Source organism: Aythya fuligula, chromosome 20, assembly GCF_009819795.1.
Source record: "Aythya fuligula isolate bAytFul2 chromosome 20, bAytFul2.pri, whole genome shotgun sequence".
Lineage (NCBI taxonomy): Eukaryota > Metazoa > Chordata > Aves > Anseriformes > Anatidae > Aythya > Aythya fuligula.
Window position 1 is genome coordinate 6,220,332 of NC_045578.1, and position 23,563 is coordinate 6,243,894.

General features: G+C 37.7%; 1 protein-coding gene across 3 annotated transcripts; it reads right to left on the minus strand.

The window, feature by feature from the left end:
• Nucleotides 1-5,464: 5,464 nt before the first annotated feature.
• On the minus strand, nt 5,465-22,824 carry INPP5K (inositol polyphosphate-5-phosphatase K). Of its 3 annotated transcripts, XM_032200844.1 has the most exons (13): nt 22,688-22,824; nt 20,098-20,205; nt 19,328-19,436; nt 16,232-16,348; nt 15,725-15,897; nt 14,734-14,845; nt 14,058-14,167; nt 13,416-13,442; nt 11,537-11,729; nt 11,149-11,286; nt 10,529-10,612; nt 9,173-9,277; nt 5,465-8,120 (listed from the first exon to the last, which is right to left on the minus strand). In XM_032200844.1, exons 1-13 carry the CDS (start codon nt 22,720-22,722, stop codon nt 8,022-8,024), a joined length of 1,410 nt encoding a protein of 469 aa, XP_032056735.1. In that variant the 5' UTR covers nt 22,723-22,824; the 3' UTR covers nt 5,465-8,021. The 3 variants fall into 3 exon arrangements, with proteins under 3 accessions (XP_032056735.1, XP_032056736.1, XP_032056737.1); XM_032200845.1 differs by lacking the exon at nt 13,416-13,442; XM_032200846.1 differs by lacking the exons at nt 20,098-20,205; nt 22,688-22,824 and adding an exon at nt 18,670-18,791 and having other exon boundaries at nt 19,328-19,360.
• Nucleotides 22,825-23,563: the final 739 nt, after the last annotated feature.

The window sequence follows — 23,563 nt, forward strand, 5'->3', positions numbered from 1 at the left end:
ACCTGAAAAAAAGCGTAACGAGCAGTATTAACCATAATCAACTGTCTTTCCAAGTCCATACAACGAAGCTTTGACAACAGAAAAAAGACTACTTGCAGCATTTAAACACAGAAGGATTAAAAAAAAGTTTTTATACAGTTTCGTCTCTAGATTCTTAATTAAAATATAAAAATCCAGTTAAAATATTCTAAAAGCAAAACACACAGAACGGCCATTCATTGCAAGTACTGAAAACCAAAATTTTTTTTACAGAAGTAGCGTGCCTTGCCTAAATATTTGCATCTACCACGTCAAACTAGAGAGAAGCTCACAGATTTTCCATTTGCTTTCACACAAACCTTGAACCTAAGTCAGTAAGAGTCACAAGCTAATGGAATAGACAGTATTCCTTCAAGGAATACTTCAAGGCAGTATTAACAGTCCTTTGATACGTTCTGCCAGCACGAGGTTTTTGATGCATGAACCTCCCCCACAACATTCAGAGCATGAATCTAGTGACAACATGGACAATCAGTATCCAAGAGAATCAAACACTTCTGAAAATTGTTTCCCCTCCTTTGTTGTTTGAAAGTGCTTCCAGAATCCTGACAGAGTGAACACAGCTGAGCCATTACAACAACTCCAGGTTACATCAGCTTTGGTGCACTGAAGGATTTCTACAGGAAATACACTTTAATAATTTCCTAAACTCCCAGCCACTTGATAATAACATTCATTGCTACCAATTTTTATTACAATGAGAAAACTGTTCACAAAACAGCTACAGTCACTTCAGCGACCAGTCTTACGGAAACCTCTTTTTTTTTTTTTTTCTTTGCACTAGCATTTCTCATTTCAGCACAACAGTTCCTAAATTGTTTAGCATGCAACTAACAATACAAGAAGAGAAAAGAGAACAATAGAAAATCAGGCTTACAGTCTTGTGTTCTCCATTGCGACTAACCACACGGATGATTTCTCCTGTAGGAATAAGTTCAATTTGCAGTTCCATCTTTCCAAGGTAAGTTAGTGAATCTCTCTGGAAGAAAACCTCAACTAACTGCAATCTTTGGTTCAGAGCCCTGTGTTGAGAGGAAGAGATGAACCTCTGTATTTATATTAAGTGTAGGTGTGAGCTGAAACAACAATTAAGTTCAAGACTAGCTTCCACTAGTTACAATGTGTGAAGACAGTTCCAAGAAACCAAAATTTATGTTCATGTTTATTGCTGCAGACTTTGTTGATGTTCCATTTTGGTCCCAGTGGACTTGGAAGTCAAGCCATTGCGTGTGCTATTTCACAGGTATTAGCACGAAACTGTAATATGAAAGACCTTACAAACATACCAAGAGATTTTATTTAGAAAAGGTTCTCCTTCTTCAACTCTAAGGTGCTCAGTTTAAAGTGACAGAGCAATATTGATTGCTCCTGTGGTGCCTACAGGAAGTTCTTCAAATTCCTCTAGATCTAAATCATTATTTATTGAATTGTTGAATAGCTAACTAATCATGGCAAAGGAAATTAACTTGTACATGTTACTGCACAAAAAATCCTACTACAAATATTAGAAAAATAAAATGGTAAAAATAAACTCTGATTTAAGTGTAATTACAGTGTTTTAATGTAATCCATTAAGGCAGCATCTAGACCACTAATCCCCACACACTCCCCTAACAGATGCAGATACCCTGACAATGACCATGGAGAAAAAATATCAGTCTAAACACCGGGTATTTCAAGACTTGCTGTTATGGGACAACTCCGTCAATCTTATCTGAATACGCAAGGCTGAGTTTTCAGCTCTACACAGAACAATTCAAGATGATACTGCTTGTCAAAAACCAAACCAAACCAAAAAAACAACAAATGTACGTAGATGTTAAGATTAACAAGCATTTGGCCATTCAAGAGTAGGCACAGAACACCAGTCTGTTCTGTAGCTGAAAAGAAATGGCCTGGCACTGTTCTGCATTTCGTATCTGGAATCATTCTTACATTGGCCTTAGCCATTATATAAATCGTTGGACTGGGCATATCCTGGTTTCCTTGACCACTTACTTTCCAATATAAGGCTACATTGAAAAAGAGATTTTATCAGATTAAAGAAAAAAACACCACTGTCACTTCCTGAAACAAAAACCAGACCTATTCTCAGTAACATGGAGCAATACCGTGTCCGTCTTATCTACCCTTCATATATGGAGACGTTACGAAGATTAATAGTCCAGAATGTGAAGGCCGTTTAACTGGAATGATTTGTGACACAGATGCCAGAATTGTGTTGTGGTTTTTTTGTTTGTTTGTTTTTAAAAAGTGGGCTACAAGTAAATGAGAACAAGAGAAAAAGGGTAGACTAAGCTTTAAAGTGCGCGCGTGTGTGTATTTACCCTATAATTATAATGCATAAACAAAATAGAAAAGGACGGAGAGGAACATGGGGTGATCTTTGCCAAGGCCAGGCAATACACTTTAAAACCAGTTGCAGTAGGGCATGTATTGATAAACAATGCTGAAACCTTTCCCTCTATGGCTGATGTCTGTTTTGACATCTTTCAGTTTCAGTCAAAGTATGGTTGACAAGTTAAAGTATTATTTTTTTCTTCTTTTTTGTGATGCTACCAGATTACTATTCTCTGAACTCTTCCTACACCCCTGCATTTCCTCTCACCAGTTTATGTTCCCAGATCTCATGCTTCTTCTGACTTCAGTGTTTTCCTCCTGTGATTCTTCCGATCTGTGCTTCAAATGCTCCCGCATGGGTTCTCTTGCTACTTTCTAGACTGCATGTATGAGATGATGTTACTTTTTTGATAGCAGGGACCTTGTGAGGGGAAGAAGACAGTTGCACTGTAATACGAGAGGTGGGATGTACACACACACACATTATTTTTCTTAAGTTGAAGCTATTGAACAGACAAGCTCAGTATAGTTCCCTTCAGTAGCTCAGTTTCCAGAGTAAATGAAGACAGTGTATACTGCACAGATTAATCAGGTGGCAAGTACCATTGCCTCAGCTGCCAAAGCAGCCACACAAACAGCTTACTGCGTGCTGTATGCTATACAACTCCCTGATATTTGAGTTTGCCCCCTAAAAAAAGGGCTAAAGAATACAGAGATTAGGGAAAGCTATAGAAGACTGGCCTCAAAATACTTCTGTCTTTACACACAGATCTTTTTGCCCGTTCTCTTTTAATATCAGTATAAAGAAAAGACAGGCATAAGAAAACTAGGATATTACCTGCCTAATTTTAATAATATTGGTACTCCTGCATTGATGGGCACTTTCTGTGATCTCTATATCATGTTGTTAAAAAAAATGCTTCGTTTCAATCACCATCAAATAGCAAATCCCTACGTCTAAGGATAGCAAAGGCCATCAGAAATATTCTTGCTCGTAATGCAGAGCTCTCAGAAAAGGTATCGTTTCCTCTCTCAAGGAAAACCTAATTCAAGCTCTGTCCAACTGGCCTTTCCACTGCAGTATATTAAGACAAGTTCATCTGAGTGTCACTTAGTGTCCAAGAGCAGAGAAGGAAGTAGTGGTAGTAGAAACAATAGTCGTTATCAGAAGGTATTTTTAGGGTCTAACAAACACGCAAGACATCTTCGAAATATTTCCTGTTTACACAGAGCTGTACTATCTATGTGCAATGATATACTGCATATCCTGAGGTTAGTTAGGAATCAGAGGTATAAGGAAGTTAAATAAGGCTATACTGACGAACACTCCTTGGTAGACATATTTCATATTTTAAAATAAACTCTAACAGCAGGGAAATGTGAAGTTGTCTTTAGAAGGAAGAGATTTGTTAGTAAACGTACACTAAAAATACAGAAAGTTAAAATATGAAGTATAATGTAACAGACTTTTCACAAGGAAAAAAATAAATTACATAACCTGTGAAAAAGTGTATTCAGTAGAACCTGTTCTTAAATGTTAAGAAAGCATTTTAAGTGGTTTGAGCCTTTTAAAAGGAAAAAGATCAAACCCAGTTTAAAGGAATGAGAAGCGAGAACTCCAATAGATCTAAGGATGCCTCAGAAGTAGCAACTGTTTCTGACCCCCTTTTTTTCATTGTTTCCCTTGGCTAAAATAGCACTCCAATTCCTCTCTTTAACTGTGTTGTTGTCAGCTATCGTTCATCCAACTCCACCCCATCAGACTTTTTTCTTCTGTCCAGCTAGAAACCAGTTAAGTCAATTTTGAAGCAACTGTGTAATAGAGGAATTGTGGAAACAAACATGCAAGTTAGATTCAAAATACTCTCACCAGAAAATATAGTACTTTGATCACAAATAATACAGACGTCTGTATGGGACAAGACTAAGTGTCACCTATATTTCACTGCCTCCCACTAAAAGGCCTATGCTATTTTACATTTGAAAGTATTGTTGACAGCATAAAAGTAATTTCCAAAATTAATAATAAGAACCGAAAAAGCCTAAGTCAGAGACAATTTGTCTTACTAAACAAACCAGGGCCCAAGTTGATCAGAGAAGTTCCCAATGTTGTGAACAAGAGGAAATACTGAAAACTGATGATGAATCATTTATGAGAAGTATTGTGGATAACATTAATATAAACACAAAATCCTGACTCTCCGGTACAATACTTCATTTAGGGAAGAATTTCCAAAACACACCTGTATACATTTTCTCAGGGAAAAACAAACAACAACAACGTAGAGAACCATGCCATATAAACCTGTCCCTGTGTAAGGGAGCATAACTCCATTGGCATAAACAGAGCTGCACTAACACAGACACAAAGTACAGATCAAATTGAAGGAAAACAGGTTCTCCTGAAATAAAGATTTTGAACCCAGCAAGTGCTAAGTCTCTAACAAAACAAACAAACAAAGTTGCCAACCAAATAAGCTAGTTCCCCTTTGTTACTAACATGTGCTCTGCAATTCAATATTACTGAAATTTTGGCCTAGGGGTGGAAAAAACAGCAAGAGGACCTTTTTTTTTTTTTTCCAACAATTTAAACATGCAACTATTTCAGATTAATTTTGTATTAAGATACCTTTTCTAGGGAGGGGGGAGAAAAACTCAAAACAGATGCTTACAGCATCACTTAAGTTCATTTAATACTAGTCTCATTTATAAGGGGAAAAAAAGTCTTTTTAGATCAATCTGTTTTATCCAAAAGAAAAGCTGTATTTGCCTTTGGCTTTCTGTTTCAGTCCAAAGCCCTACCACATATGTTATTAGTGACATTTCCATTCTAAAATGCTACTGTATGTGAGTATTAAACATCACCAGAGTTTCTCGGAGAAAGGTTACCATGCATGGAATCGATTCTCCCCACTCAAACCAATGTCTTTGTTCTCAAATTAATCGAGGCCATGTAGAACACTTCACTGCCAGGATTTATTTTAGTCATACATGAAAAGAAAACACATGAGTATAAAAACATTTCCAGTGATCATAACATCCAATCAAAGGTGCTTTTTTTTTTTTTTTAAAAAAAAAGATAAATTTCATTAGAAAATGCATCATTACAGATCATGGAATAGTTTGAAAAGCTACCATAGGTAACAGTAGTAAACAAAACTGCTACTGTGTGCATAATCTTAAAGAAGTATACAGTTCTGTACAGCATCTTCCTAACACACGATCAGATTCAATCGCAGCTGCTGCGGGCATTTTCAGTGAAGTCCCGTGGCGCAAAGGATTAGTTTACAAAATGCAGCTTCTGTCTCCAGTGATTGAGAGAGTTATCAGTTCTCATACAACATTAAGGAGCTTGGGTTTCTCGCCCATGTAAAGCGGCTGTATGGCTCCCCCTCTGAGCTGCTCGTGAATGGCAGATGCACCCTGATTAGAAGAAACTGGATCTTGGTCCACAATAAATCACCAGCTATGGTCTGGAATTCAAAGACCACAGTTCTTTGAGCTCTCCATGGGAATCTCCTTGCATAGAGCATGGTATTACAGTTACACAAGAAAAAAACAGAAACAGTAACGACTTAAAACCTGCAAGTTATTTGCACTTCAGGCGGATTTGTCTGATGCTGTAACTGCCATGAAAAGTCACATATCTGAAAGATTTAGTGCAACACAAATCCTTGCAAGACTGCTGCAAATGTGAAAACGGTTTCTAATATTGTTCCAAAGTATAATAGGAATGTCACTGTAAACCTCAAGGCGGTTTTAATCCATGCAATGAACACAGGATCTTTCTGAACCTGACCTCCCTACTTAAAACTGGAAACACTTTCCAACACCAAGCATTAGTTGAGATACAACTAACTGAAATTTACAGAGGCTAGGTGCTCTTGAACCCCAAACTGCAACAATCTAACCAGTTCACCCATTATAGTTTCCACAATATACAAAGACTCTGGGACCCCAGAAGATTTTATACAGTGAATGACATAAGGAAGCAACTGAGAAAGAAATTTCCCATCAAGGTATACACTTTCTATTGCAAAAGAATCCTAACAGAAATAACTAAGACTATAAGAATAAAATAGAAACCACTCGGTTTTGACACACAATAAACATACCAGCAGCAGCAGCCTTTGCTTCACTCTTCCACTTGAGCCAAATTTTCTCTTTTCCATCCATAACCAACAAGACGGTGATTAGCAACTAACTTTACTTACCATACACAGTAGGTAACTCAAAGCTGTGTCTAGAACATGGAGACTAACAAGTGCTTTCTGTCACTGAAATCTGAGATTCTGTGGAATGGTGGTGTCTCTTCTAAATCCTTTCCAAAGACCTCCCTTTCCTCATCAACAAACAAAACCATTTCTAAAGCTAAATACCTTTCAGGTTTTTAAAAGTACTTGATCTTTCTTATTCTATCTCCACCCTCAAGTGCACAGGATACATTCAAGTCTAAGCACCACCAGGAAAAGAAATTTTGCAGTCTGATTGCTAGAAGTGAAAGAGTTCCACAATTTTTGGTAAAAAAACTCTTTCTATAGCACAGATAATGCTATAGAAAAAACCTTGTTCCACTATGTTTTCCATTTATAATTCATGTCACTTCATGTCAATTCATGTAGTATGTCTAACAACAATGTAGCCTAATAGTATCAGGGATGAACTATGTCTTTAGCTTTATAAATATGATACAGCAGAGAAGAGGCAGGGTTAGCATGATCACTAGCTCTCTGGCAACAAGTGCTTTATGAGCTATTAACTGCCTAAAGCATAACTGTGCTAAAGCATTTCTCAAATGAAGCTACTGCTTTCAGAAATTTTGAGATTCTGCTTAACTCCAAGCCAGGGAACAACATAAAAGTATTTTTAATTAAAAAAAAAAAAAAAAAAAAAAAAAAAGGGAGAAAAGGCATAGGCAAATTGATGAAGTGTTTTGTAAAAGAAGAATCTACCCCCAAAACAAAACAGGAAAAGTGTGTTTCAATAAAAGTATCTCAGGCTTGAAAAATTAGAAATGAAAAATCTTACCAACAGGTATCAGCAAGGCATGAAGAAAAGGGACATACTACAGAAGGAAAATTTACACGCTCCAAAGATTAAGTTTTTCTGTGACTTATTACCACATGTGTTTCCCATAAGGTACTTAGCTTACATTTAAAAGTCAAATAATTTTTCTTTTTAAAATAAGCTAGATAGCTATATCTAATAAATAATTTTTAAATAACCTCATTTAAACTAAAAAACTAGAAATCAGTGATTAAGTGGTTACAGCTTAGTGAATACTGTATTGTAAATAAAAATATCCTCTTGAAAAAAAAAAAAAAAAAAAAAACAAAACAGTCCTAAAAATCTATTACAGAATGCAACTTAGGTTAAGTCACTGGATTAAAAGCTTGTATCATCTTAAATCACACAGCATTCATTAGGTGCTATTTTTACAATTCCTATCTAACGTAAGTTACTCTCACTGTAACAGTAAAAATGCTTCCACAATAAATTATCTTCTACACAGTTTCCAAACAGCCCTACCTGTCTTACTTGCACTGCCTTACTCCATCTTCTAAGAGTAAAAGTTTATAATCACTATGACATAAAGAATCATCTGACGCCTGAATCAGGACCACTGAATGCCCCTTCTGACTTCAGAACTCAATATGCGATTGCAGATTGTCAGGTGTTTGCGTCCAACTGTTCTCTTCCTGTGCCAGATCCTTTTCTATTAATGTCCTATTTGGCTGAATCTAGAAGAAAAACAATAGTTGAAAAATTAAATAGGGCAACACACTGTTTCTAAATGCTATCGATATACCATCATATAAAGATATGCTGCATATTTGATAAAAACGAAAAAAAATGCTTATATGCAGAAATTACGAAGCTTTAAAAATCTATTAAAACATTAATAAGATAAAAACATTAAGCATCATGGAAAAAGAAAGGTATCCTATAAGTGACTTAGTTTATTATATTTATATGGTGTGTTATATTCACACAGAAGTGATAACTATGCTGCAGAGTTTGTAACAGATTTTAAGCTCCGAGACAGCTGAAATACTGGACTATGTAATAGAAAATTTTTACCAATAGATAAGAAACAGATGAACAGTATCACTGAGGTTTACCAGCCAGCTCAGCAATTTCATTACTGTATCTCTTACAGTAACAGAGTGTCACAGCCTTCTAAAACCCCCTTCATCCAACAACAACATAGAACTTCCATTTCAGCCATCCCACAACATGTTAGCATGGCAGCAAGGGAAATGATGCACAAACAAAATGATTTTGGCAAAGAGAAGCGACAATTGGTCACTTCGTCTGCTCTGTACAGGTTAAGTTAACCTTCCGGAAATTAAACAAAGCCTGTTAAACAAATAACTTGAATTCCAACTGCCCTGTCTTTCCCTAATTTAAGTGATACAGGAAGCACTTCCATGCAAACCTGCCACAGAAGAGATCAGAAAAAGTTCACTCACAATCTGTCAGAAACTTGGCAGCATTTGGAGTTCTCATTTTTATGGAAAGCAGGGACGTAACTGGCAGAGCACGAAGTTCCAAAAAAATTAAAGATGAGAGAGAGCTGCCTTATTTCATTAGAACAACGTGCTGCAATAATAGCTACTTAGAATCTTTTAGAACATCAGCAAATTCTTTTACTGGCTGTTAGCCAGCACATACACTTTTTGCAATTATTGCTGCTGCCATCTCCCATGGAATTAACCCAGTTGCACACACCTACGTTCAGATGCATATAAAAATCCCAGCCAAAGTTAATCAAAGCTTCCAAATGTATTACCTGAAAAGGCTGGCTGATACCAACTATTGCCTGCAAATTATTGCTGTAGTAACAAAGCAAAAATTCTCCTCCTGCATCAGGAATTTCTGCAGCACTCATGTAAACCTGTCAGCAAAAATAAGAACAGGGGCAAAGGGTAATTTCCACAGAGAAAACAACTTTCAAGAAGTAGTCTCTGCCTTTCAGGAAACCATAAAATTCAGTACTTGCTGCTTATAAGCAAATTTTTAAACATAAACTAAAAAGGATGAGCACAGAAATAATTCAGGAAAACATCTGAAAAGCCAGGAAGAAAAAAGTGAATATCCTTCACCATGTTAGCAAGCTGCCTTGGTTCAGCAAGATGTGAGGGGAAAGAGTTGTTAGAAGGGAAGAGGCAAGGCCACACAAGCAGCAAGGAGGGAGATGAACTGCCTCCTGGTGGCAATAACCAGGTGTTACATGAAACAGCCACACCACCTCCGTTTTGTACTGTCCTAAAGACTCAAGGTTCCTGAACTGCTTCCCACAGTACCCTGCTAAAACGATGTTAACAATGCTTAGATTTTTAAGCTTAGTAATGGGAAAGAGTCAGAGATGAGTCAGAAAGTGTCAGAGGAATTTTGAGAGACAGAATACTGACTCTCGAGTACAAGACAATTTGTGGTCTTGTTTATAAACTTGATGTTAACTTAACCTCTAACAAGAAACAACCGCTTTCCATTATTGTCCAGAAAGTTTCATCCATCCTTCCACTTTGCCCCCAAAATTAAATTTAAATTCCTATTTGTTCAGCAAAATACAGATCATTTGTATGCAAAATACTTTTTAATTATTTTTTAAATTGCTTTAAGTTGTCACAACTTGAAAGCTATTTAACAGAGAAGTTTATAAGATGAGGCCAAAACACTTAGCAGCCAAAATGAATAAAAGTCTAAGAAGCACTGATCAGTAGCTGTATTTGACATCTGGAACTAATTGTGTTAGTCAAATCAAAGTACCTACAGTACTGAAAATGTAATGAAAAAATCATAAAATAAATATTTAAGACACATTGAGAAACTTTGACAATCGGATGAAAAAATGGCCAGTTACATATTTCTGTGGCAGAAATAGACCAAAATAAAATCAAAGGTGGCTACAGGAACAATATTTTTCATCAGTTACTTTAAGCAACATGATCATACCTGAGAACATATGCTGGACTATCTGAAAATTAAAACAACTTAGAAGTATATTAAACAGTAATATCATTCCCAGATAGGTTTGACTGGGAAATCAGAGGAAACAAAACCCAGAAGAAGAAGATATGGAACAAAGAGATCCTTGAATAATGTTCTGTAAGAAACTACACTAGAAAGAAACAAATTGGCTTACTTGTTTGCTGTCCTTGTTAGAAGAAATTTCATCATCTTCTACCCAAGCATAAGTAACATAGTCATTCACATGCTTGAAAGCCACCTACAAAGAAAGATGTGAACCATCAGCTTTCTGAAGGAAACAAAAAATGTGTCACATGGAAAACTCAAAGATGTGAGAGGCACGGTTATTCACTGCACTAGATAAAACATTTTGTTTTTAGGATGAACACAGTTGGGGGCTGGCAGATATCTTTAATTTCTGAGAGGATGGGAATGGCCTGTTGTCACACATTTTCACTGACTTCCTTTCATTTGTTCTCTCTCTCGAGTAAATCTTTTGAACCATAAGCATTAAGGGAAGGCAATTCCATTTCACAGCTCCTGACAACCATTTTACTCACGCACATCACCACATTATTTTAGCAGAAAATTAAAAGACTGTGTAAAAGTTCACAGCCATCTTGAGAGGCAACTAAACTCTCACATACAGAACCTACCAGCAATCAAGGATACAAGACTATTTTGGAAAGCTTTCCACTAGCAAGAATCACAGTGTCCTATGCCAGAAGACTATCAACTATCTCTTCCTGTCATATCCACCATCTTCATTAAAGAGCCACAATGCAGGAATGTTACCTTAAAGAGTCCAATCCAGTCCCAAGCACTGCTTGAGAATTCAGGCACTGCAGAATAGCGGATCAGAACGTCATGCTCTGCGCTCCACTCACCCTCAGGATTCAGTGTGATCAAAGGATCTGTTAGAAGAGGCTTCAGCTAGAAAGAGAACAAAACTTAAAGTCAGTCAAGTCTGTTTTTCTTTCAGTTGTTCTTTTCTATTCTCTGCCACACCTGCTGTGGTACTCTTAAACCAATGGAAATAACCTGAAAGCAATTTGCTGCCTTCACTTTAATCAGAACAAAACACAGAGATTAAGACTTAGAATGTGTAGAAAAATGGTTTTTCTTTTTTTAAACTGTGTAGAAAAACAATTTTATTTTTAAAACAACAAAAGTGGGACATCACCTCAAGCCCAAAAGTTCCTGTAACAGGTTTGTGATCGCTGATTCCATAGCTCATGTGACTGATATAGTTATTCAACGTAACAGAAATTGTCTGTTCTTCTTCAGAGAATTCGCCTTCTTTTGATGCATGCTGGCAGAGATTTTTCACTCTCCAAAGAATTCTATCAGTCCATGCTGGCTTCCTTTTCTTCTCGCTACAGAAATAAAGTATAAAAGTGAAATGAGAAGAAAAAAACAGTGTGAAAAGCTAAAAATAGTGTGCAAAATCTACTCATAGTTGAAAGACTGTCAGATATGTATTAATATAAGAAGGCAATCTTATCCAACCTTCATTTTACAGCTCTGTTCAACATGCTTTACAACCAAGGATTCTTCAATTTGAATGCAACTCCATGTACTGGAGGTAAGTTTCATAGGTTTCTGAAAGAGGAGTAAAATGAATGGGAGAAGGGCATTCCAATGGGTTAGTCAGCTTTGTACAGGAAATGATACTTTCTCCTAATACACTCCGTAAGAACATGCAAGAATGTTGAGATGATTCAACAACTGCCCTAAGCTTCAAATGTATGGTCAGTCTGAGGAAAGGGGCATAAACTTAAAGACGTGGGAAGAGTCTGAATGGTATTTGAAACTATTGAAAATTTTTGAGAACAAGTTTACTTTAAAAACTGAAATTGGACAAACTTAGGTAACTTATATTAATCGCACGTGACACAGCAATGTTTTCCTCTAACCTGCACTAGTCTGTATTCCAAGTCTGCAAGCCATTGCTGTCCCATAACAAGAGACTATAAAAATCCCGTAATCGATAACATTGTGCCTGCGACTGTACTGTATATCAAGCTGCAATCGTAATTCAGAGTTTCCTTTTATACCATATCAATAACAACAGAAGACATGAGCCTTCAGTGGTTCTCTCTGTAGTGGGAGGAAGCCTTAACAGCAACTCTCTGTATGGATGTATCACTTCAAATTGAAATGGAGAAAAGATCATACCCTATGGAAGAGGAATTAGAATGGACTAGATTGAATTATAGAAGTTAATGAGCAGGATGTGTAAGGAAAACTGTCAGTTTAATATCAAAATCACAAACTGGAAATGCCATTTAGTTCAATATTCAACATATTTGTGTTTCACCCCTTCCCATATACAAGTCTGACTCACCTTTAATAAGGTGGAAAGATTTTAAATGACTAAGGGGCTATATCCCGCTCACTACAGTAATTACATAAACCGACAGAAATCTTTATGAGCTGCCATATGTCTGCTCTGCTGTGCAAGAAAATACCAAAAGAACAGCTTAAAGTTAATACACTCACTATTTTAGAGAAAATGGCATACTAGGTGGGAAAGAAAAACTCAAAATCCACATAGAAAAAGCATCAAAGATTAAATGTGAAGCACACTTTTCAGTGATGCTCAAAAGACCCAAGTGTCTTGAGATCTAATGATCATGCCCCCATCCAACCAGAATACCTCTGGCAGCAACAGCAGAAAGCACACAGTATGCATAAGCATACATTCTGTTCTGTAAGTAAGCCAACACAGACTATTAGGCTGTGAATCATCCTTAGAATTTCTAGTTTTGGATTTTTATGCATTTTTTTGTTAAATGGATTTATTGCAAGTCCCATTATCTCGCTTTACACTCAATTAGAGAGCAAAACGTCTTTGGATCCAAACAAACTTCAAAGACTAAGTGCAACAGCAGAGTAGATAACACTACAGCTTTCAGACAGGTTCAGAAAATCCTGAAGAAAATCAGCTGTCATCTGATTTTCAAATATTTCACAAAAATCAAATCAAAAGCTCAGAAGGAGCATTGTTTTGATTCTGAAATATTTACAAATCTATGAAATCCAGAAGGTTATCTTCTTACTTAAACCAAAACAGGGACTTCTGCTCTCTGGAAATAAAGAAAAAGATCAGTACAAAACCCCTGTTTGGACAGGAACTTGTCCTTCTCTTGAAACGTAAGATTTATACTTAACAGCAAACTTCAGTGTCAGAGAAAACCTTTGGAAACTTAAGCTACTCCATTTTACAACTTAAAATTATTTATAAAGACACATTTGCATTTATTTTCAAATGCAAGCAGTATCAAATAAAATGCTTATGTAGAGACGGCAAACAAAAAAATGCAGATGATTACTCTTTTCCTTTTTGCTTATTTCTGATAATCAAAGTATGATTTTAGTATTAAAGACAAAAAACAAAAAAATAACACACATTTTAAACAAGTACTAGTTTATCCTGTTAATCTAGTCTTTCCAAAAAGAAAGCTGGGCTTTCTTTTTCACTTTTTTCACTCTTTTCACTCCTGCTCCTCTCGTGCAATCAGTAGGCTCAGGCTTCTTTAGAAATGTTCAGATTTGTCCACTGAATGAGCCTATCAGAATAGCTCAACAGCTTCAGTTAACTAGCGCATTCAGGAAATTTACGTTTGTTTAGCAAAGTTATATATCACTCAAGTACCATGTTGTAATACTCCATGTCTGAACAAATCTTACTGTGCTTTTACCTTGTATCATATACATCTGAATAAAGGTCAAACTTGTAGGTGGGTTTAAACTGCAGAGGACCCTCTATGAATTCCTGAAGAAATGCTTCTTTCTTTTTTGCCATATTTAACTGCGGAAATAAAAAGCAACTTTTAGTTACATTTAAAAATTGGAGCTTAGAAGTTAATTGGGAAAGGAACTGAGAAAGCATTTTCCAAGAAAAATTCAACATCTCAGTCAGTATAAGATATTTGAAAAAGTAAATTCAGAAGTGTCTCTTTGTTACTGCTAGAACTCCTGACATGATCTCTTTAAAAGTTTTGTAGCAGTTCTGATCAAATGCCAGAATAAGAGTCTCTTAAAAACAATTCTTGGGAGCAGAAAAGAAGGAGAAATTAATGTGAGGAACAATTCACAAGACATGAAGTTCAAAGAAAGCTTCAGTCAAACACAAACACTGTAAATGAGTAAGAAATTAAACAAAGGCAGAAAAAGATTGTAATTAAATGAGGTTTATGACCGAGAAATGAAAGAGCAAACAGATAGATCTGTTCCACCTCAAGACTACTCTGAATTTGTGTCTTTAATAGAAATGAGAAACTCAAGAACTAATGCTAATTACTACGGTGTGTTTGTATTCATTTAAAAATAATAATAGAAGTAATTTTAAAAACATAACAAATTAATACAACATACCTGGTCTTTCTCCCACAGCAAATTGTAACGCTTGTTATTTATTGATTCTCGGACAAAATGTATGCCATAATCTGCTATCCGGAAGTTCAAATCTCCAAACCAGAAGAGAATGCTAAAAACAAAACAAAACAAATCAAACAAAAAACACACAAAAGGCAGAAGATTTGTAGGAATTGATTAACTCATGAGGGAAGAATTCAACAGGCACTATCAAGAAAATGAAACATTAAATAGAAATATCAAACACTTATACTAGGATAGGAAAACTAATCATTTGAAAGTTTTGTCATATATATTTACATAATTTTAATGAAGGCATTAACAATTAAATCTAGAATAGGTATGAAATATCACTTTATCTGGCCTGGTAGTTTTATGGGTATAAAAAAAACAAAAAACAAACCACCAACATCTAAAACATTTTGTCTCAACTCATTTTTAAATAGTTCTATTATAATCCTTAGATTCCAGCATTACGTGGGGAATCCTCACATGAAAACAATGAAATATATAAATAATTTAATTAAAAATTGTTGAAAGAAATGGTGAGACACCTGAAGTAAGTATAATTCATATAACTACAGAAATCATCAATCAAGAATTTAAAGGCTGAGAAGCCCTCAGCTAGATACTAGAATTTTCACAGGAATAAAAATATACCAAAACAACATCACAAATCTCCTCCAAAAACGGGAGGAAAACAGTCATTTAATAGTGATCTAGACTATTTTTGGTATAAACAAGCTTCTAAAGTTCTCTAGCCTCTGGCATATGCAGCCTCTTCTCTTCAGGATTGGAAGAGAACAGTCTGGCAAAATAGACTTCAGGCCAGTTTTTTCAGCCTGGCCTCCTAATATTCAGGATTAATTCTGAAAAGGCATTTAAAATAACAATGATGCATCAAAACTCCCAAACCCAAACTCTTTGGTACACGAGTCTACCATTTAACAGATAAAAACAATACAGACAGAATAGAGTCAGAACAACTCACTCATGGTCCAAGGTACTTGGAATATTCTCTCCTTCAAACTGCATTTCCAGGATTTTTTCAAAGTCATCCAGTCGTTGCTCTGTGTTCTCCATGTGTGCTGGCAAATGGCAGTTTATGAAGCAAACTGTATGACCATAGAGGGACATGCGAATGGTGACTCCTCCTTTATTCCCCTGGAACACAGAAAATTAATGTTCTCTAAATCCACAGTCAACAACTGCAAACACAATGGTTAATAACAGCAAGATTTATTTTTTTTAGATATTTATATGGGAATAAATTGTGTTAATTAAAATCTAAGTTGTTGTATATCAGCTAATACATTGTTAAAATATTATGGTCTGTGCTACACATTTGCATACCAGGTTCAAACAACTGAGTCTCACTGCTTATTCATTTTTAAGTAACCCATATACCCTCTCTCCCACCACGAAACCATTTAGAGGCACACAGCATCATAAGCACAAGTAACCAATTTAGGCAATCAAGTCTCGGTTGTTTCTTTACCCAGTATCCATACAGGCCTGTGCGTGTGTAGTGGGTATGAACGTCCCGGATGAAAGGAAGGTGGACGTGCTTCACAAAGATCAGAAGTAGCAGTCCCTGCATGCGAACGGAGGAGAGCTGGAAAAGATACAAAATGGTTGTTTCCAGAGAGCAATTTGGAACTCTTTGGGTGTACTTCATAGGAGCTGTTAGGTAAGGAATGCCAGAGCAGAAATCATGCAATCCCTTTGCCAAGCCTGGCATCAGTACTGGGACATCGTACATGCAGACACATTTCAGTGCTGTGAAGCATATGTTCCTACAGTAGACTTATTCATAAACAAATTTTTGATGAATCTCTAAATTAACATTATCTCTTAATTAACGTTAGTGTATTATACTGCAAACATGAAGTTGACCTCAAAATGTGTTTGTCAAAACATTTCTGCAGACCTTTATTCTGCCTCACTAGCCTCACTTCTCTCTGAGCAGCCTGTTCATGAAGAACCAAATCCTTCATTTTTCACCCATTTTATAATATTGCACACCTACAAGTTCTCCGACAGAAGCAAATCTTTCAAACTGAAACATCCTTCAGCACATAACTGATCACTCTAAATCCCATTACAATACCTAGCAGGCATGGCAGTTGCTCCTAGGCATCTGCAAAAACAGCAAGCTGTAAATAGGAGTATCTCAGTAGCCTGTTATTCCTTTAAAAAATGGTGTACTGAACACTTCAAAGCAAAGATGCTCACATAGGACATAAGACGCTATTTCAGCTTCAATATACATTTAAGGTATGTTTGGTTTGGGCTTTCTTTTTTTTGTGAAGACAGTGTAATGAAGACGATCATCAAAATTTATGAATTTTAACTTTATGTTGTCCCTGTCAAAAGACACAAAACTCAGCGTTTGTTTTAATGATAATGATCCAATTTAAAACGCACATTGAAATTGGTCAATTTTGAGTTGGGTGAACTTAGAGACAGACTATGTAAGAATAAAAACCATTATTAACACTGACTATAGAACTGCAGAAATATACCAACTGAGCCCAAATTTTACTACAGAATTCCTTCACTCTTTGCCTCCACATCTACACAGTTAAGTGATTTGAGAATACACGTTACCATTTTCCTTGTCCTTGAACCCAATAAAATACTAAACAGTGTAACAAAATGATGAATCACAGTTACTAGATAACAAATATTTGTATCCAATCAAATAACAAAATTTTGTATCCAAAGTTTTGTTGATGAGATACAGTATTTTTCAGTCCCTTTATAGACCTTATTCAGTAAAGAGAGACCTGGTCCTGGGGCTCAACTCTATCTGTTTTCCCAAGCTCACTGTTATTTGCTACATTTCAATCTGCTCTGGGCTGGTCTCCAGACATTTCTCCAGATCCACAGACCACTATGACACCTCTTCCCTTTACAGGTGTTGAGCGTCAAAACACAACAGATCTCTCCTCTGCTGGAACTAGCATAATTCGCACTGATAGGCAGTGCCAAATTAAGTAAAAACCTTTTATAGAAGTGATGTTTATTGTGAAAGAACTGACCAATCCCAACCAACCTCACACTGTGGAAACAGACCCTGTTACTGAGGGGACAGGATGCCCAAGGGTGACTAATAGTCCCCTACACCCAGCCTCGTCACAGTTCAGCACACAACAGGTAACTGCTCCTCTCTAAATCAGCCAGCTTCCCAGATGAGTCCTAGGGTGAGCTCTCCTGCCTGTTTTGATTTTGACCTGGCCTGCCAGTAACATGAAAGACATGTCAATGACCTCGTTCTCCTCTCATTATGAGAGCTAATCCAGTCCCGCTGAAAACCATTAGGTGGCAGCATGCATTCCTCAGTGTGTCCAAAGTGCTGCATTTATAAATTAGAATTCAAAATCAACCATGCATGCCACTAGAAATTCTATTTAACTGCACACACGTCCTGAACATCAGCTTGCAGACTGATTTTGAATCGTCATCAGCAGTGACTTATTCTAGAATTAACTATGTTTTCTTTCCTTTTTATTAATTCCCAATAGGTCCTTTGTTTTGTTTAATTACAGTTAAAAGAATTGCTTAACTACTGAGTCTGATTGACATGCAGATAATATAATAAATTCAGCAAAATCACCTTGAAACAATGCCCAATTTAGAAAACCAGTAAAATATTCAAAAGGCTTTTAATATCTACTTATTAGGGAAATTCAGGATACCCTCCTACATTACTATTCACATTACTAAAGCAGCCAGTACTTTAGCTGACCTTATGCCCCATGTATTAGCAAAAAATCCTGCCGTTTAAGCTACCATACAATGTTCTAGGTCTTCAATTGAAATAAAGTCTTCAGAATGATCTGTATACCCTGCTAAAATCCCATTTTACATATACGCAATCTATTTTCACCTGCAAATAAGTTGGGGGGAAAAAAAAAAAGGAAGAAACCTTACCAATCTTAACGAAAATCACTGCCATTGCTTGGGACAGTTATAGTGAAAGCAGGTACTTAAGCAGACTACCTTAGAAGCATCACAATACACTTCCCCAATACTGCACAGAGCAAAAAAATTCTCTACAAATAAGAGAGAGATAGAGATATTGTGGCCGCAGGAAATATGCTGTTGAGTGTTACGTTTACATCACATTTAATTTTAAGTAAACTTCATGACTCTGTTCCTTGAGAATGTATTCTCATTATGACAGGAGTGATTATTTAACTCATCATATGCTTCTGCAGCAATTAAACTGGTCATTGCCAGTACATCTGAACAACTTCTTGCTGTTTATCAGCTGGGCTTCCATCAAAGCTTCCCAACAGTTCCAAAACGAGAAATAAATAAATTTAAAGTTGAATTTTTACTGCTAAAATTCAGCAGATTATCAATAATAGAGAACATTTTTAAATGTCTTTATCAATAAAGTAGAAAAACACAAGTGTATCAGAGAATTATTTCTAACATTCATGCACATACGGAAATGACTGACATGTGCAAAAAACACCAACTTATCTTTTATGGAGAGGAATGAGTTTGAGAAAAAAATATGCATAAATGGATCTAGAGATGTTTTCCTTCACTGCCGTAATGCTTATGAGAGATAAACAATTACCTTGATATATCCCAATGGAGACAACACAGTCATGAAAAAAATGCTCCATGGATCATCAAATGCCAAGTCAGACAAAAAATTTGTGATTCTTGAGTTCACCTCCTGTAGACTGAACACATCAAGATTACTCTCCCTGTACCACCTGGTTTTGACAGAATTCATATGACCTTATCAGAACGCAGATCACAACAGACCTCTCCCAGCATTAAGTCTAAAGTTTCTCACTGCTGTTCAATGTCTTAATTGTAAGCATCCACAGGTCTATCACAGTGAGAAAAACAAAGTTAAAGGAGCTTATAAAAACCTGAAGTCAGTTTAAAGCAATGCTAAGATTTATTATAACAAATAACATGACTTTCAGGTTTTAAAAATTTCAAGTGAGTTTGGAAAACATGTCCGATTGCGCATAATGACTTTGCAATTACTTCTTTAAAACACACTGAATTTTGGATAACTTTCATATCAAAAGGAATATGCTTATGCTCTATGCAATGTCAACAACAGCTGAAATAATTTTTAATTTGTGTGTTTAGAAAAAGTTATTCTCTATTTTGTCATGAAACAACAGAAAGGAGAGAAGATTCTCTTGCTATAAATCATCTCTGTTCTAAGTCACTAATTCTAGTCTTCACCTTCTGCTAGGCTTGATATTAAACCACCTCCTGGGTGGCAACTCACACTGTACAGTCTTCCCGAAACCAACAGCAAGCTGCTGAAACTTAGCAGTTTTGCAAGAGACTTAAAAAGCAAGTTCTTGAACATATACTTACCCTATAACATACATATCCATAGTTGGGCCCAGTGAGTTGAGCTGAAGTAAACTAGTGACATCAGGAGGTGGAGAAGCTGTGCCCACATTCCAGGTAACTAAGTGCAGCCTACAAACAAACAAGCAAACAAAATCATACAAAACCACTGCTAAAATTTAAAGATTAATAGGTAGCCCTATATGAATCTACTTTCCCCACGGAATTTCTGTCTACAGAAAATGAAGATTTTCTGCCACTTCTCATCAATCTCAAATCTATTTATTGGCTAGCATTAAAACCAAACCAAAAAAAAAAAAACAACAACCAAAAACAAAACACAAAGCCAATCAACTAGAGGGAGCAAAACCTGAATTCTTGCCACTTCTCTTTCAGCTTTTTCCCCCAGATAAGGAAAGCTTCATCTAGAGTGCGAGACACTTCTTCGTGAATCTCATCATCTGAGCTGATATCCTCTACGCAAGCCATAAGTTGGGCCACCCGTTGACGGAGCTGCAAGCGGCTGCTGGACCCTGTGCTGCTGAAACTCGCAGACCGGCTGCGGATGTTGTGCAGGCTTTCTAAATCATGCAGGGAGAGGGCTGCTGAATCTTCAAGTGCATCTTCACTACCAAAGGATGCCATTTGCTCAAAAGAAAAGAATAACTATGCTCTGAAGGACTAGCCCATTAAAATCTTGAGCACAAAAGGAACAGATGGCTAACGGTCTTCCAGATCAAGTTTTCACTCATGTGAAATTCAGCATTGCTTCTAATGCAAAAGGCCAAAAGTAGATGCAGCAATGCTGAAAAAAAAACAACCCGTAGCATTACCACCACGCTCAATAGCTTGTTACAAAAGCTGCAACCACATCCTACCTCACACACTGAATTGTTTCTTCCTAATAGATTTAGTGTGGCTAATTCTGTAAGCTCACGATTTAAAAGAAGTTATTGTTGGTTTGAATCAATCATGTGCCTCTATCCGCAGGTTAGCAAAAATATAATCTCCAGCTTCTAAGCGTACAAGTACACAGTTTTGACCAAAAGAAAGCAAACCTGCTGTTAAGCAGCATCAGAAACATTCATATGCCATAGGACTTGTCTATTTTATAAAAATATATTTAAGATGGTGATTTCAATATCAGAGCTTCTAAAAAGGGATTTGCTTTACCATCAATCTTGTTACAGGTAAGGCTTAAAAAACCTAAGCTGTTAATTTTCCATTCATCTTATTGAACCCTACAAACACTGCTGGATGACTAAATAATGAAACTTATGCCACTATGCCCCTTATGGCAATATTTTTATGCCCTAATCAACTGCCTAATCAAGGTGACACACGATATACGTGGAAGAGATGGAAAGTGACCTTGCATCCCACACAAATTCAGTGATCCACAAAAGTCTGCATACTGCAGATCTCACTCTGCCATCAAAGAGATACACCACCTGGGAACTCCCCCAGTTAATTTCTTCAGACAATTATCTGAGAAAACAAAACTGAATTAACATTGGAGTCATCAGTTGTTACTGACAGAAATCAAGTTCCTTATATTGCCCAGTTTCCTAATGAGAACATAAGGAAAGACCGCAGTACTAGAATTTACACCAAAGGAAAAAATACTTGCACAAACTTGAATGAAAATCCAGTTTCACTGCAGGTCACAACTATGTCTGCAACAAAGACTTAATAGTGAGGAACACAAACGCACCTGCAAACAACCTTTAGCATTACACAACCCCAAAGCCCTACAGATGCCCCCTGCTACCTCACAAGACCCCACAGGCACTGCCCATAGTGATGGGAGAAGGCTGCGGCGATCCCAATTTTCACTTGATACTACAAAAAAAATCCTTTGCCAGAGGAATGTTACAGTACTGCCCAAACTATCACGGAGACTTTCAATACTGATGGACTTTAGTGCCAAGCACGCCTTCTGCAAACACATCCTTCAAAACGAGCAAGTTATTGAGGGCATTTGGTGTCACTGACCCCTGCAATAATCAAACAGCAGAGGATTCTTTCTATTTATAATACTGTGGTATTGTGGCTTTAAGATCTGTGAATAAATCTTTCTGTTAGGCTTTTTTTGGCTTTTTTTTTTTGTTTTTAATTATTTTTCCTGTTATACAGTTATTCAAATCCCTTTTGTGTAAAATATTTATTCAACCAAATGCGTGCCGTCACCGGTTGTGCTGCCACAACTTATCTTCAAAGAAGACGCAACATAAAAAACAACGTTAAGAGCAGAAGCTAGAGATGTATTTGAGCTCTTCCCTCCTTACAAGTTGAGAATTTAAGGCACCTGACACTTTACCAGCAAGCACAGCGGGTTTCTGCCCTCATTAAACGCTAAGTAGGTCTCCCCAAAATCCTCAGGTCCCAAACAATCCCCCCTGAGGCGCCCCCGGCACCACAGCTTTCAGCCCAGAGAATCAGCTTTTCTCCCCCATTTCATGTGACCACGTAACCTCGCCAAGCAGCCTAACACCCCAGTTAATGAGCAGGACCGCAGGTTTCGCTAATTCTGAGGTAATTCCGCAAAGCCTCCCCTGTTTTCTCCCAGCCCGAGAAGCCGCGCTCGGTCCCGCCACCCCCCCCCACACCACACCTCAGTCCCCTCAGCGCCGGCCGCGCGGGCTCCATCCCCGCCGCCACGGCTCCAGTCAGGGACGCGCAGCAGAGGGGGCACCGGGGAGCCCCCGGCCTCGCCCTCGGCCTCCCTTCGGCTTTCTCCCTCCCTTCTTCTCCCTCCCCTCAGTCGCCGGGCGGCCGTTGCCGCGCCCCTCGGGCCCCGTGACGGGGCGGGAGCACGGGGAACGGGCGGCGGCGACGCCGCCAGGCGCCCGGGAGGACCGAGGGGGCGAGGTCCGAGGTCCCGCTGCAGTCCTGAGGGGCACCACCACCCAGCAGGACCCCCCCTCATCCACCCTGTCCCCAAGAAAAGAGGCCGGGGCGTGAAGCTCTGTCTAGTATTTTATTAGATTTCCGTTTCCAATATGCCTGTATTGGAAGAATTAGGAGACAAAAAAAAAAAAAAAAAAGGCACAAACTCACATTGAAAGAAACGACGAGAGAATCTAACCCATTCTACGGAGTGTGTCGCCAAAGGAAGAAAAATAAAAGAAAAAAAAAAAAAGCACGATGAACCGATCAGAACGTGGCGGGGAGGCCCAGCGGGGATGAACCCAGAGGGGTGCAGCGTGGGGGGCGAGAGGGTCCTGTCCCCGAGCACCTGAACCACAAGCTGTGGGTCGGGGAGAGGGTCAGGGCCCAAGGGTGCCTTGGGACAGACAAAGAGCTCCGTGATAAGCCCTGGGGGATGCAGCAGGGCCTGGGGTTCTTGCCAAAGCCACTGAAAGATACAACAAGGGTAATGCTGCGTGATCTTCGCTACACTCACTAGCAGGAACCAAACGTCGAGACGGGAAAGTCCTCATAGGGTTTGTCTATCCCGAGGCTGAGGGATGCTTTCACTTCGGGTTAC